This window comes from Ovis aries, chromosome 10 (assembly GCF_016772045.2).
Source record: "Ovis aries strain OAR_USU_Benz2616 breed Rambouillet chromosome 10, ARS-UI_Ramb_v3.0, whole genome shotgun sequence".
NCBI classification, from domain to species: Eukaryota; Metazoa; Chordata; class Mammalia; order Artiodactyla; family Bovidae; genus Ovis; species Ovis aries.
The window spans coordinates 11,836,473-11,852,778 of record NC_056063.1 but is presented as its reverse complement, the minus strand read 5'-3'; the positions used below and the strand labels follow the sequence as shown (position 1 = coordinate 11,852,778).

General features: G+C 40.9%; 1 protein-coding gene across 2 annotated transcripts in view; it reads left to right on the top strand.

Moving 5' to 3' along the window:
* Window positions 1–476: 476 nt before the first annotated feature.
* Window positions 477–16,306, top strand: part of MTRF1 (mitochondrial translation release factor 1) — a 42,438-nt gene continuing 26,608 nt past the window's right edge. The window contains exons 1-5 of one of the 2 annotated variants that reach the window (XM_004012046.6): window positions 477–730; window positions 3,203–3,628; window positions 8,801–8,892; window positions 10,632–10,713; window positions 12,135–12,242. In XM_004012046.6, the coding sequence (XP_004012095.3) occupies window positions 3,211–3,628; window positions 8,801–8,892; window positions 10,632–10,713; window positions 12,135–12,242 (700 nt within the window). In that variant the 5' untranslated portion in view covers window positions 477–730; window positions 3,203–3,210. Of the gene's footprint in view, window positions 1,637–3,202; window positions 3,629–8,800; window positions 8,893–10,631; window positions 10,714–12,134; window positions 12,243–16,306 lie in introns of both variants that reach the window. The other variant, XM_042254641.1, reaches the window with a different exon arrangement.

The window sequence follows — 16,306 nt, the reverse complement described above, 5'->3', positions numbered from 1 at the left end:
TCTGGAGGCCTATAGTCCATGGGGGTCACCAAGAGTGGAACACAACTTGCTATCTGAGTACTGCTATGATTTTTTTAAAGATATACATTTACAGTCTCAACTAGCCATTAGGCATTTTCTCAGGCAAGGAAAGCTGAAAAGTACAGCTATTAACGTTCGGAATCCTGTAAACTTTCGAATCCTCCTTTATATATTAAAAAAAAAATCAGGAATCCCTGCTGTAGTGGCTCCACGTGTAAGGAAATTTTTTTATATCTTCAGCTCTTAATCAGAACTGTAGAGAACTTCCCTTTTGAGCTTGCCTGAAACTGGGAAAACCGAAGCTGCAGCTTCGGCCTAGAGGGTTGGGGGCGGAGCGCCTGTCCGACGTAAACTACAACTCCCAGGACTCCCCGGCCGACGCTCCCGGGAGTCGTTCATTCAACGCGCCAGCCCGCGTTACCCGCACACCTCCCCTCTCCCTCCCCTGGCAAGCCACACTTTGGGTTCTGACTCCAGATGAGCAAGCCCAAGGCCGTCTCGGGGGAAGTTTCCTTGCTGTATCGTTTTCTCTGCTGTTTCCTCTGTTAGCTTATGTTGCGCACACTCAAGAACTCCTCTTCCGCAGAGGAGTGGAGACGCCCGAGGAGGCGGGGTCGGGCTCTAACCCAGACTGGGTGAACCCGGAGGTGAAAGGGATCCGGTGACCGATGGGCTGAAATGTAGTGGATCAAAGAAGGTTCCGACTTCAGTAAGGAAAACTAGTGTCCTTAATTTTTTTTACTACTCACAGTTCATGTCTCTTTTCTGATCTTAAAAGTCTTATTTTCTTTCTCTAGCCTTTTTCCCCCCTGGTGCCTCCCTATGGGATCATTCCTGATACCGAGTAACTCAGCGTAACTTACACGTGGTACTCTCGTGCGGGCTTAGAGTCGCTACTGATTTGCCGAGGCTGAGAGTTCCTAGAATTTCAGATTAATCTTGTTAACTATTTGTGTGTATGGGGGCGAGGGGGTGAGGGGTGAAGGAGAAGACTTGCAATTCTGAAGTATAGATAACCCTAGAGGGTGAAGGTCTTAGGGTTTACTTAACATTGAAGTTCATGACCTAGAGAGGTATTTTTACTTGTTGTTCAGCCGCTTAATGGTGTCCGACTCTTCACCAGGCTTCCCTGCCCTTCACAATCTCTGGGAGTTTGCCCAGACTCCTGCCCATTGAGTCGATGATGCCATCCAGCCATTTCATCCTCTGTCCTCTCCCTTCTACTAACTGTTCCTAAAAAGGAAGTCTAGCTAGAAGTGTTTCAACAAAAATCTTTTTGCCGTTTTTTTCTGTCCTCTTTCAAATGGACACACCTGTGATGGAGACTAGATGTTGCTACCCATCACGGTTCTTGGCCTCCTTAATCACTAGAAAGTATTCAGAGGCTAGTCAGGAAATTGAAAGAAGGCTTTATTGAGGCCCCTGCTACAGCAGGGGCCAGCCAGAACAAGTTTGCTTGCTTGCTCACTTGCTGGGGGTGGGGAGACAGAGGCGAGCTTGTTCGTGTCCGGGGTCGGAAGGAGGGATAGCTTAAGTGGTTTGTCCCTCCCTTTGAGGGGTCATGCGTAGGACCATGCTTTTACGCCCAGCTCTTCAGGCTCTTGGGAGGTGGCAGGTGGGCTTTTTGGTTTCTTTGTATCTAGGTGTCTAGAATCTGCCCCAACTGCGCATGCACGCAGTTAAGTCCCTTATAGTTCCTTTGTGTTTTGTTGCTCCTGGAGATGTTTGTCCAGGTGCAGGCATGGTATCCCTGCACCAGCGGGTCCCAGGCCCCAGCCCCCAGCCTGTCTCAATGTGAAGACGAGTAGTAACTCCTGGAGGACTAGCATTTGTGGCTACTGGACACTGGTGCCCTCTTTAGAGTATGATTAAGTTACATTTTGTTAGCAGAACCCTTTAAATTTTGAGTATTTTAGAGACCATTCTATTTCTTAGGAAATAATGATATCCAAGTTAGCTGACCTGCAATGAGCAACTGAACTGATATATTAATACCCCTAGCATAGTAGGAACACTGGAGATAATAAAGGTTGATTCTGATAAGTTTTGACCCTTACTTCAAATTCGAACCTCAGGATTCTAGGGGCAAAGTATTTTTCTCAGAACACTTTATCTTCTCCCTTTCTTATTCAGTAATCACAATTGTGTACATTTGTTCGCTCTTTTGGTTATCTCTGTTAGAGGGAAGAACAGATAGTTATTGGACACAGCCAAATTCACCTAACTTGTAATTTTTTAAGTAATTTTTCCCTTGACTGCAAAAATACTATGTGCTGTATGTATAGGAAATTCAGAAAACACTAAAAAGTAAGGGAAAAAGAAAAAGTATCCATAATCTCACAACTAGAGACCATAGTATTAACATTTTGGTGTATATTTTTATCTAGTTTTCTTTTTTCAAAATAAAAATCTTCCTCAATTATGAGGGCTTATGTCCCCATAAATCCATGTATTCCATATACTGTAGAAATTTTGAAAACCTAACTGATAATATATTGTTTTTGAATCCGCTTTTTTCATTTAGTATAATTAGCTTCATTGTCTTTTTTTAAGCCAAATTTCTACATTTTTACTATTAATATGTAAAGTTTTTATCCTTTGAATCTCAGCTAAAAGGGAAGCATCTCTGAAGAGAGATTACATAGTTGGGAATGAAAAACACTGAGCTCTGAACAGGCAACTTGCATTCACCTCAACTCTGCCTGAAACGGGTAGAATGAATAATCATGATTAAGTTACTTGACTTGGGCATCTGGGTACCTAAAATTAAAGTATTAGACAAGGAAATAGTATTTCCGTCAAATTTAGAAATCTATTAATATGTGAGACACCTAAGCTTGCATGGTTATTTTGTACTTGTGCTTATTCACACACTCAATTTTAGATTCTGGATATAAGAAATAGGTGATACAACTTATTCTATTGCTATATTTATTCATTATACTCTTACTCATTTGCCTTAGTTAATTATATATGATGAGTGGGTGGAAAACAGTGCTGTCTTCATTTATTTTGTTTGATTCAGAGATTTGAAGAATCGTTTTCCTTTGTGGGTTATTGAATTTGGGGACTGTCTTTGGATCTGGCTGAGGCAGTGAACTGAGCTAGATTGCTTGAGGTTCCTCCCAGTTTTTCTATCTGTGGAGTTGATATTTTTCAACTTGCACTTATTTTGTTGCAGATGCTGAGATGAATTGTCACCTATTTGGTTGGCTTTTTAGACATCTGTCTCTTAACGGTCACCTCCAGTGTCACGTCCGTCGCCATTCTCATCAGCTTACACAGATCCCTCTTGACACAAGGCTGTGGGTCTTTAGGCGAAACAGGAATCACGTTCTCCATCGTCTGTCAAATAAGAATTGCTCCAGGAGATACTGTCATCAAGATACCAGCATGCTCTGGAAACATAAAGCACTACAAAAATACATGGAGGACCTGAATAAGGAGTACCAAACCCTTGATCATCGTTTGCATCACGTCTCTGCCAGTGAAGGGGACCGGAGGTCCTTGACGCGACGGCATGCCGAGCTGGCCCCGCTTGCGGTCATTTACAAAGAAATTCAGGAGGCTGAACAAGCCATTGAAGAATTAGAATCCATGTGTAAAAGTAGGTAAAAGATGCGTGTGTGTACAAGCACAGGATTGATTCTTTAAGTTAAAGCTGTATTGAACGCGAGCTCTTAAAAAACCGACGAGTAATAAGCCCTACAATTGGAAAGGACAGGACTCTGTACTGTAGTCTGGTGTCTGACAGCTTCTAAAGAGTAGCTCCTGCATGAGACTGAGGTCCTCACAGTACTCACCAAGATGCTGTGAAGGTCCGGGAGACTGGATACTGACCTTTTCAGAAGCTTTAATTAACTGAACAGATCTTTGTTGAGCACTGTCCTAGATGCTACATACCATGGGCACAAAAATAGAATATTTACCCCATCAGAGGGCTCATGTATTGTTTCATCACCTTCAGAGGAAACCCTGCACCCTGTAGCCATTTCATCCCAATCCCGCCATCCCTACCAGCCTTACTTTCTGTCTCTACCCAGTTACTTATTTCAGGCATTTTATGTAAATGGAATCATCCAATATGTTAGCTTCTTTCATAAGCTAAGATTGGCCTCTTTCACTTAGGATATGTTTAAGGTTCAGTTTCATTGTAGCATGTTTCTGAGCTTCATTTCTTTTAATTGGTGAATTTTGTCCCATTGTATAGATATATCTCGCGTTTTATTGATCCATTCATCAGTTGTTGGTTATTGAGTTGTTTCCACTTTTTGGTTATTATGAACAGTTCTCCTACGAATACTTGTGTACAGGTTTTTGTGTGGACATACATTGCTGTATGGTAACTCCATGTTTAATCTTTTGAGGAGCTGCCTGACAGGTGGCTGTACCATTTTACATCCATCGCGCATGTATGAGAGTTCTGGTTTCTCCACATCGTCTCCAACCTTTGTGATCCACCTTTGTAATTCTAGCCATCCTAGTGTGTGAAATGGTGTCTTACTGAGATTTTGGCTTTCATTTCTCTGATGAATGTACCTATTGTATGTCACCTTTGGATAAACGACTGTTTAAATCCTTTGCCCATTTTTTAATTGAGTTGTCTTTTTTATTATTGAGTTGTAAGAGTTCTTTATGTTACAGATACAAGTTCCTTACCAGATAATTTGCAAAATTTTTCTTCCATTTTGTGGGTTGTCCCTTGAAGCACCACCGTTTTTAATTTTGATGAGGTTTATCTTTTTTTTTTCCCTGTTGTTTGTGTTTTGGTACCATATCTAAGAAACCCACAGTCACAAAGATTCAGATCTGTGTTTTATTCCAAGAGTTTTATATTTTTAGCCCTTATATTTAGGTCATTGATCTGTTTGAGTTAATTTTATATACATAATGTGAGAGGTGTTAATTTTCAATTTTAGTATCTCTTAATATTATTGTCTTAACATTTTTCTTTTATAAACAGTTTCCAAAATATATAGAAGTTGAGAAACAAGTATAATGGCTTAACCTGGGATTCAACACTTAACTTTGCTATTAACTTTTAGTTTAGTTTATAAGCTTTATTCTGTGTATCATCCTGTTTCATTAAGCCTTAGAGATGTTAAGCCATATTACAGCCAGTCACAGTTACACCTGTAAAGTCCTGGATGTCCAAACCCTTACCTTTTTCTGCCTTCTATTAGTGGTCCTGTGAGTTTCTTACCTCTTTTTTTTTTTTCATATGCATATGTTTTTAATTTTTTTCTGTATTTATTTTATTGTCGGCTGCACTGGGCGTTTCTTGCTGTGTGCAGTCTTTCTCTGGTTCCGGGACCACTCTCTAGTTGCGGTGAGTGGGCTTCTCATTGCAGTGGCTTCTCTTTTTGTGGAGCACAAGCCCTCAGGCTTGCGGGCTGCAGTAGTTGTGCACAAGCTTAGTTGCCCCGCAGCGTGTGGGATCTTCCCAGACCAGGGATTAACCCGTGCCCCCTGCATTGCAAGGTGGATTTTTAACCACTGGACCACCAGGGAAGCCCTTCTCACCTCTTTTAATGAGTACTATTTTTTACTCTTTTGCATAATTCCTCTCAAATTTGTAATTATTTGGGAAAGTTGCCTGCACATATTATGCATGTTAATCACTCAGTCATGTCCGACTCCTTGCAACCCCATGGACTGTAGCCCACCAGGCTCCTCTGTCCATGGAATTTTCCAGGCAAGAATACTGGAATGGGTTGCCATTCCCCTCTCCAGGGAATCTTCCCAACTCAGGAATCGAACCCTATTGCACATAATAGGAGCTTACTAAATGTCTTCCAAATTAAACTGACACAAACTCTGTCAGCCATGTTTGTATCTTGCAATATTAGTAGATTCAATTAGTAGATTGCTTCTAAAGTTTCTACTACAATTCTGCTATTTTATAATAGTGATAATAGCTACATTTACTAAGTCTTATTATGTGCCAGGCACTAAGCTAAGTATTCTGCAAATATTAATCTCATTTGAATGCTCACAATGACCTTATGAGGTAGGAATTTTTATTAATATTCCCACTTTATAGATGAAACCGAGAGGTTAAAATGCCAAAGGTCACTTAGCTGATCCAGAGAGGAGCAGGGATTTGAACCCAATCAATGAGATTCCACAGCTGCTACTCTTATTCACTGCCCAAGGATTCGAAGTCCAATGTAGAGTCTACGTCTGTAATATATCTTGCGTGAGTCTTCTCCTGTTCTTTCCACTACTTTATGTCTTCATTATAGCTCATCAAAGATACTTACAATAAATTCCCAACTTGTAGTCTCATCTCCAAGCTTTTCCAGCCTAGTGAGTGAGTGCTCAGTCCTGTCCAACTCTTAGTGACCCCATGGACTATGCAGTCCATGGAATTCTCCAGGCCAGAATACTGGAGTAGGTAGCCTTTTCCTTCTCCAGGGGATCTTCCCAACCCAGGGATCGAACCCAGGTCTCCCACATTGAAGGCAGATTCTTTACCAGCTGAGCCATAAGGGAAGCCCAAGGATACTGGAGTTGGGTAGCCTATCCCTTCTCCAGTGGATCTGCCTGACCCAGGAATCAAACCAGGGTCTTCTGCATTGCAGGCGGATTCTTTTCCAACTGAGCTATGAGAGGTTCCCAGCTTAAGTACAACCTTAACTATACTACTTTCCTGCTGTGAATTTTCAGTAAATCCCATTGCCTGTAAATATAGATTGTATGGCTTGACATTTAAAAGTCCCTGCAGAGTGACCCCCACCTCTCTGTGTAGCCTGAATTCCCTTTGCATGTTCTATCTTCCAACCGAAATAGACCAATTTGCCATTTCCTGAATATACTCAGACCATCCCATGTCTTTGCTCGTATTCTTAGCCCACCAATTTCATCTTCTTGAAATTCAGTTCACTTACAAAGTAATGGCTTGAATATCATACTTTGGCTTCACTCCGCTCTAAAGCAAGTATGATTACCTTTCTCTGTTTTGTATTCTAATCTCTTACGTATCTGTCTTAACTTCAGTGCCTTTCCCTGAGCCTCAAGTACAGGGCCTGTGACTTATTTTTATTTCCTGCAGCACCAGTCACAGGGTGTAATAGACTCTTGAATCTGTTGACATTGAATTGAATCTGATGAAATTGAATTAGGTTGGACTTTACAGTTCAGTAATGAATCAGGTGTTTCTGGTATACCTTTGACCCTGCCGACACATTGAGTCGTGGCAGCTGGCTGCCGTCTGAGGCTTACGTGCACGCGGCGAGGCCAGCTGTGCTAGCGCAATTCTGCAACAGGCCGTTTATAATTAGAAATTGAGGTCAGGGGCTTCCCTGGCGGTCCGGGGGTTGAGACTTCACTTTCCAGTGCAGGCAGTGTGGGTTTGCTCCCTGGTCAGGGAGCTAAGATCACACACACACACAAAAGGAAGAGATTCAGTTCAGATGGTACCTTATTTAGGAATCTTCCTTAAGGGTCAAAGTCTGGGTTAGACCACCCTGTAGGCCTCAGTGGCACTACTTTTACTACCTATTGTAACCAGGTGAATGTGTCCATCTTTGCCAGCAGACTGAGCCCCTTGAGGCCTGAACCATGTCTTATCCATCCTTGGGTCCCCAGCAACTAGAGCCAGTGTTAAATGCTGAAAGACGGAATGAGGCATAGAATTGCACCAGAACCCGATGACTTCCATGACTAGAGAAGGATTTTAAAGAGCCTTCTCTCTTTTATGAGTCTTCATTTCTAATTTTTTTAATTATTAAGAATCAAAAACGTCTTCCTCATTTAGCACACATCACCACTGACAAATGGAGTCTCTAGGCATCTAAAGCAGTGGGGTCAAAGGTTATAGGAGTCACCTTGTTTGGCCACTGTCTCACTGACAGCTTGTTTTGTGAGAGTTCCAGGATTTAATTTTCGGCTTTGAAATGTGAAAAGAACCACTCTTTCCATAAAGCAGAGGTTGCCAAGATGTGTGGGGTTTTGACCCATGTGGTGTTTTAAAAAAGTGTTTACTAAGGATGAGCATTTTTAAGAACGTTCAAAATTTTAAGAGTTCTTATTTTTGACTTAAAAAAGTGGAGGTTCGAGCCATGCTAGATTACTCAGTGTGCTAACCAATTACTGCTACCTTTAGACAAGTAGTCACCCCAGTTTACTCTAAAACTTAGCTTATTTGAGTCGCGAAGATGTCATCACCGATTTTTATATTTACTTATAGACATTCATATCACCAGCTCTTTGGAGCAAGATTTTACTTGTTTTCACACAAGTTTTTTGGACATACTTAGCATACACTTTGGAGAAGGAAATGGCACCCCACTCCAGTACTCTTGCCTGGAAACTCCCATGGATGGAGGAGCCTGGTAGGCTGCAGTCCATGGGGTCGCTAAGGGTCAGACACGACCGAGTGACTTCACTTTCACTTTTCACTTTCACTCATTGGAGAAGGAAATGACAACCCACTCCAGTGTTCTTGCCTGGAGAATCCCAGGAACAGCGGAGCCTGGTGGGCTGCCGTCTGTGGGGTCGCACAGAGTCGGACATGACTGAAGCGATGCAGCAGCAGCAGCAAATACTTCATTGCTATTCTCTAACTATTGTTGTAATAGTTCTTTTTTATAATCCCTTGCCTTCACAAGATAAAATTTAGTAGATTGAGATTAGGTAGCTATTTAAGAGTTTCTTGGTGAGTATTTAAACATTTTTGCTATTAGATAAAACCTAGTAGATAGAGACTAGGTGGCTATTTAAGAGTTTCTTTGTGAGTATTATTTACACCTTTTTACTATTATTTGATGGTTTGTAGGTCTAAATAAACAAGATGAAAAACAGCTACAAGAACTTGCATTGGAAGAGAGGCAAACCATTGCTCAGAAAATCAACATGTTATACAGTGAGGTATGTTTGAAGAGGTAAACTAAACCTAATCCTGTGAATATAAAGGGATACTGTTGTTGCTAGATTATGTTTTGGTGCTTAAAGTATTAAGTCTTCTCTTAGGATGATTGATAATGTTGGGTTTAGTGCTGTGATTTACGACAGAATGAGATTGAGGTGAAGAGATTGTGATGGCAAAGAAAAGAACAAGCCCCCTACCTCCAGACAAAAGTATTCCAAAGCTGAACCTACTTCAACAAGGGGAGGAGGCCAGGGTTTTCAAGTCTTAGGAAAAGGGAGCGGTTCATGCTGCTTAGGTTAAATATGGAACGAGTCCAGGACTGTAGAGACAATGGGTTAATGTAAGTCTTTAGCCCTTTCTAGCTCAGTGGATGGCTTGTCCAAAAGAAAAGGGAGACCCAGCCCTGCGCCTTATATTCCCGGCCATGTCTGCCGTCCCCCTACCTTCAGGCTTCCCTACTCTAGGAACCCAGTAGACGGGCTTTTGTTTTTAATTGAAGTATGGGTGATTTACAATGTTGCGTTAGTTTCAGGTGTGCAGTACAGTTATTCTGTTACGTACACACACACACACACACACACACACACACACACATCTTTCTCAGCTTCTTTTTCATTATGGGTTATTACAAAATTTTCAGTATAATTCCCTGTTTTATACAGTAGATCCTTGTTGTTTATTTTATATATAGCAGCATATATATATATATAAATCCTAAACTCATAATTTATCCCTCCCCCTTTGATGACCCTAAGTTTGTTTTCTATGTCTGTGCATCTATTTCTGTTTTTGTAAATAAGTTTATTTGTATCCTTTTTTTTTTTAAGATTCCACAGATAAGCAACAATATATGATATATGTTTTTCTCTGTCTGGCTTACTTCACTTAGTATGATAATAATCTCTGGAGGGGCTTTTTGAAGGGTTGAGGAGGATGTGATGGAGGTATCAATATTTTTTATCCCTGATGTAAACAGCTAGTCCAAGACAGAAGTCAGATGTCTGGCTCCTAGTCTAATATTCTCTCCATCAGGCCATATCATTTCTAGCAGAGATGGACTATTTCAAAAACTGTCAGTAGGAAGAGTCATGATACATGGGTGATTTCAGTTTGATTTGAAAGAACTTTTAGTAATAATAAAAAGAAAACTGCTTCCTTTTTCTTCCTAAGAGGGAAATTGGTTACTTTCTTTATCAGAAAGTCCCTCTTTTTTCTTATTACACTGAGAAAATATTTGAGCCTTATCTTGGGAGTCCCCAATCTACTCTTTAAACAGCAACTCTGCTGAGAAGACAGGGCATGGCCTGGCACTGGCATTTATTGCTGGAGAGAACATGTAATCATATATAAAAAGTCCTCATTTTCTCCAAATGAAGACTTTGAAAGCTTTCTTTCATTAGATGAAAGAAGCTACTGTTTAGGACTACTAGAAGCAGAATCTGAAGAAAACTGAATGGAACACTGGACTTTGATCTGAACTTCTGCATTTTAGAAAATTGAGATAATCTGATAGTATTGTAGAAACTATCCCAACAAAAAACTTCATTGTTTAACATAACTGATTGCTTATCTTAGGCCTAATTGGTGTACTTATTAAAGACAGACCTCTTTGGGGACGATCTGTGATTTTATTAATCACTGATTTTATTAATATTTGGGAATCTCTTGTCTAAGTTCAAGTAATAACAGCATACCATGGAAACTATACACACTAATACTGATTTTTCCCCCTTTTCAGCTTTTCCAGAGTCTACTGCCAAAGGAGAAATATGACAAAAATGATGTTATTTTAGAAGTGACATCTGGAAGAACGACTGGAGGTTAATAAAATAATTTTATTGTAAATGATCTTAAAAAATACTTGAACATTACCTTGATCTGACACACTATAACTTTAAAAGTTTGTTAAATGTGTTTCCCTTTGGAAGCAGTTACTTCTTAACTCCTAAGGGGCCTTGTATCAATACTTAAGGAGGACTTCCCTAAAATTTCCTGGGATTTCTTCTCCTAGAAAAAGCAGAATTTTATGTTTTATTGAAATATAGTTGATTTATAGTGTTGTCTTAGTTTCTAGCATACAGTGATTCAGTTACACCTATATATATATTCTTTTTCATATTTTTTAACTTTGGTTTATTATAGGATATTGAATATATTCAATTCTAGTGTGCTATACAGTAGAACGTTGTTGTTGATCCATTATGTATATAGTATTATATATCTGCTAATTCCAGACTCCTCATTTATCCCTCCTCATCCCCTATCCTGGAGAAGGCAATGGCAACCCACTCCAGTACTCTTGCCTGGAAAATCCCATGGACAGAGGAGCCTGGTAGGCTGCAGTCCATGGGGTCGTGAAGAGTTGGACGTGACTGAGTGACTTCACTTTCACTTTTTCACTTCCATGCATTGGAGAAGGCAATGGCAATCCACTCCAGTACTCTTGCCTGGAAAATCCCATGGGCTGCCGTCTATGCAGTTGCACAGAGTCGGACATGACTGAAGCAACACAGCAGCAGCAGCAGCAGCATCCCCTATCCCCTTTGGTAAACATAAATTTGATGTCTATATCTATACGTCTGTTTCTGTTTCCTAAATAAGTTCATTTGAGTCATAGTTTTGATTCCACATAGAAGTGATATCACTTGAAATTTGTCTTTCTTCCTTTTCTGACTCACTTCATTTTGTGAGATAATCTCTAGGTCCATCCATATTGCTGCGCAGACGGCGTTACTTTGTTCTTTGCTAAGGCTGAGTAGTGTTCCACTGCACGTGGATGCCAAGCCTTCTTTACCCATTCATCTGTCAGTGGACATTTAGGTTGTTTCCATGTTTTGGCTAAGAATGCTGCAGTGAACACTGAGGTGCATGTGTCTTTTTGTATTAAGAGTTTTCCCCAGATATATGCCCAGGAATAGGACTGCTGAGTCATATGGCAATCTATTTTTAGTTTTTTAAGAAACCTCCATACTGTTTTCCATAGTGACTCTACCAGTTTGCATTCCCACCAGCAATGTTGGAGGATTCCTTTCTCTCCACACGTTCTCCAGCGTTTGTTATTCGTAGGCTTTTTAATGGTGGCCATTCTGACCAGTGTGAATCAATACCTCCTTTGTAGTTTTGATTTGCATTTCTCTAATAATTAGTGATGTTGAACATCTTTTTATGTGCCTATTGTTCATCTGTATGTCTTTCTTTGGAAAAATGTATACTGACTGAATATTTTAAAATTTTCTTTTAGGTGATATCTGCCAACAATTTACCCGAGAAATATTTGATATGTACCAAAATTATTCAAGCTACAAACACTGGAGATTTGAACTTCTGAATTATACACCAGCTGATTATGGTAGGTGTGTTTGAGGATTCTGTCCATAGATGATGCTGAAAATCATTTTTTCTCTGCTTTTGATTAGAACCATGTTGTCTTGTTTTTTAAAACATGTGGTCTATATCTGCTAAATATTGTGACATGGACTCATCAATTTCAGTGGCTTACCAGAGTAGAATTCTCGCTATAGAAGAAGAGAATGGGAGAGAGAGAAGCGTCCTGTTAGGAAGGAGTATGTGAATTAGAAAAACTTTTCCTGTGGAGGGTTGATAAATGCCTTGCCTGGGAAATCATTGTTCTGTTATTCAAAGCCAAGATGTATTAAACTTTTTACTCTAAAGTACTTATAATGTGTTAGATGTTTATGGGAATGCAGAAAAAGTTAGTCATTTATCTTTAGTTTCAAGTTGCTCCCACTCAAGCTGGACTGATAAAAACTCAGGCAACATAAACAATAAGAAAGTAGTGCAAGTCTTCGAAGTTTTAAATACTCAGGTATTTAAATTAGAACAGCTGATAATTCTTTTTTGTTCCATTCTTTTAATTCATCTGGAAGTTTTTTAATCTGCTTGGTTACACAAAGATACACCATGGTAGACAGAGGGCCCGTGAGTAAAAACCCACAAATGATCAAAGTGGGGAAAGAAGATTCACATAAGCGACACAATCCAGGGAAATGAAAACCAGTGGCAAGCATAGGAAGTGTGTGCTTGGTACAGATTTGAAGTACAGCTAGTGGTCAGGAAAGGGAAAGGCCAGGCGAGCAGAGGGAAGGAGTAATCCGGGCAGCGGCGGGATGGTGGGGAATATCTCGCTGTGTGTGTAGAAGTGGGGAAGCCAGTAATCGGGATATTTGTGATGAGAAGCGAGAGGAAATAGGTTGGAAAGAGTAGATCTGCCGTAGACAAGAGAGCTGAAGAAGCCTTGATTATTAGGGAGCTATTAAACACTTGATTAATAAGAATATCATTTGATAAATATATATTGTAAGAAGATTAGTTTTCCTTTTTATTGAAGTAAGTTGGCTTATAATATTTTTTCAATTTTTGGTATATATCACAGTGATTCATACACACACAAACATACACATAGAATTCTCTGTGCTACACCATAGGTCCTTGTTGGTCTTCTGTTTTATGTATGTGAAGTGAAAGTTACTCAGATGTGTCCAACTCTTTGCGACCTCATGGACTACACAGTCCATGGAATTCTCCAGGCCAGAATACTGGGGTGGGTAGCCTTTCCCTTCTCCAGGGGGTCTTCCCAACCCAGGGGTCAAACCCAGGTTTCCCACGTGGTAGGCAGATTCTTTACCAGCTAAGCCCAAGAGAAGCCCATTTTATGTATAGTAATGGCAACCCACTCGAGTACTCTTGCCTGGAAAATATCATGGACAGAGGAGCCTGGTGGGCTGCAGTCCATGGTGTCACTAAGAGTCAGGCACGACTGAGCGACTTCACTTTTACTTTTCACTTTCATGCATTGGAGAAGGAAATGGCAACCCACTCCAGTGTTCTTGCCTGGAGAATCCCAGGGACAGAGGAGCCTCGTGGGCTGCCGTCTTGGGGTCTCACAGATCAGATACAACTGAAGCGACTTAGCAGCAGCAGCAGTGTATATATGTTAATCCAAATCTTCTAAATCTCTGCCCCTCTTTCCCCTTTGGTAAGCAAAAATTAGTTTTAAGATTATTTTGACAGCAGTGTGAAAGATGGATTGAAGAGGCTAGATTTAAGGCAGATGGCTGAGAGGTTATTAGAGTAACCAGGTGTGACTAAGAGTTAGAATTGGGAGTAGACATATGAGAGACCTTCAGTGGAAGAATGGGCAAAATCTGGTAACTGATGAGAGAAGCTATTGCTTGCCAGCTGTGTCTGGCATGCAGTGTGGGTCATTTGATCCTTAAAACCCTGTGAGATGGGTATTGTTAATCCTATTTCACAGATGAAAATCTAGGCTCAGAGAGTAAGTAACTAATCCAAGATCACACAATAAGTAATGGCAGTCCTGGGGTTAGATTTAGGTCCACACTATATCCCATTAGTTTATTCTGACACAAAGGAAATGAGCCACAGGGACCTAATCTTTCTAGCTGAGACAATTGCAGTATTCATTCATGCCAAATGAAATAGAAATTGGAAGGCAGACTCCACTTGGGAAGATCAGTGAAAGTGGTTTTTGCATGATTGTGTGTGTTGTTATAGTGAACATCCCTTTGTAAATATCCAGGAAGTGCTGAAGTTGTATAATCAGAGCTTTGGTGAGAGAGTAGAGTTGAGGAGAGATATCTGATAGATGTTAGAACAGAGATGGGTGCTTCCCTGGTTGCTCAGCTGGTAAAGAATCCACCTGTAGTGCAGGAGACCCTAGTTCGATTCCTGGGTTGGGAAGATCCCCTGGAGGAGGACATGGCAACCCACTCCAGGATTGTTGCCTGGAGAATCCCTACGGACAGAGGAGCCTGGCGGGCTACAGTCCGTGGGGTCATAAAGTGTTGGACATGACTGAGCAACTAAGCATAGCACAAAACAGAGATGATGTCTGATGCTGAGAGAGAATAAGTGAGGGATAGTCTATAGAGAGGGTATCAAACCATGGAGAATGGCCACATTTAGAAAAATAGACTAGTTGGCAAAAGAAAAAAAGGAGTTAGGCAAACAGGAAAAAGAATGGGGACAGCATATATTGTGGACGCAGGAGAGGAGAGAGTTGCGAGAATGTAATCAGAAACAGCATTAGAAAAGAAAGAGTGTCATCTCTGAGATGCGTATTTTGAATTCAACTCTCAGCAATGAAAGGGAATTACACTTGACATCGGGAGGAGAGATTCTGTTCCAGGGACACAGAGCAGACGAACAAGGGTTGGGAGGTCTTTTTTTTAGATACACCAACTGCCTAGCAAAATAAAATAAAAGACATTTTAAAAAGTACAAAGTTGAGCTTTCCTGGTGGCTCAGTGGTTAAGACATGGTTTCAATACCTGGTTTGGGAAGATCTCACGTACCACGGAGCAACTAAGCCCGTGTACTGCAAGTACTGAGCCTGTGCTCTTGAGCCCACAGGCCGCAGCTGCTGAGCCGGCATGTAGAGCCCGTCTCTACAGCAAGAGGAGCCACAGCGTGAGAGTCCCAGCATTGCAACTAGAGAGTATCCCCAGCTCCCTACAGCTGGAGAAGGCCTGTGTCCTGCAGCAAAGACCCAGCACAGCCATGAATAAAATAAATAAATCTTTTAAAAAAAGAAACAGATTAATGTATACAAAATAGAAGAAAAAAAAAGGTAAAAATCCTTTTATCAAAAACGAAAAAATTGGTGGAATTCCTTGGCAGTCCAGTGGTTAGGACTCTGCTTTCATTGCTGTGGGCCTAGCTTCAATCCCTAGTGGGGGAACTAAGATCCATGTCTCACCCGCCACCAAAAACAAAAAAAAAAAAAAGGAAAAAAAATTTAATACTCTACTCATATACCTTTTAAATTAAAACCTAAGAATAAACCTTTATCCATTAAAATTATAAAATATAATTTAATTTATTTACTGTAATGAGCAGAAGACAAAGATATAGATAGGGAAAGACTAAAATAGAGATGGGGGAAAAGGTATCTATCTTACAAAATATGTATGTTAAAGTATATGTATGGGGCTTCCCAGGTGGCACTAGTGGTAAAGAGCGTGCTTGCCAATACAGGAGACTTTAGAGATTCAGGCTTGATCCCTGGGTCAGGAAGATCCCCTGGAGGAGAGCATGGCAACCCACTCCAGTATTCTTGCCAGGAGAATCCCATGGACAGGGGAGCCTGGTTGGCTACAGTCCATAGGGTCGCAAAGAGTTGGACATGACTAAAGAGACTTAGCACAGCATATATATATGTATATGTACATACTTGGGAGGGATTGGGGGCAGGAGGAGAAGGGGACGACAGAAGATGAGATGGCTGGATGGTATCACCGACTCGATGGACATGGGTTTGGGTGGACTCCAGGAGTTGGTGATGGACAGGGAGGCCTGGCCTGCTGCAGTTCATGGGGTTGCAAAGAGTCGGACACGACTGAGTGACTGAACTGAACTGAATGTTTAATTGAA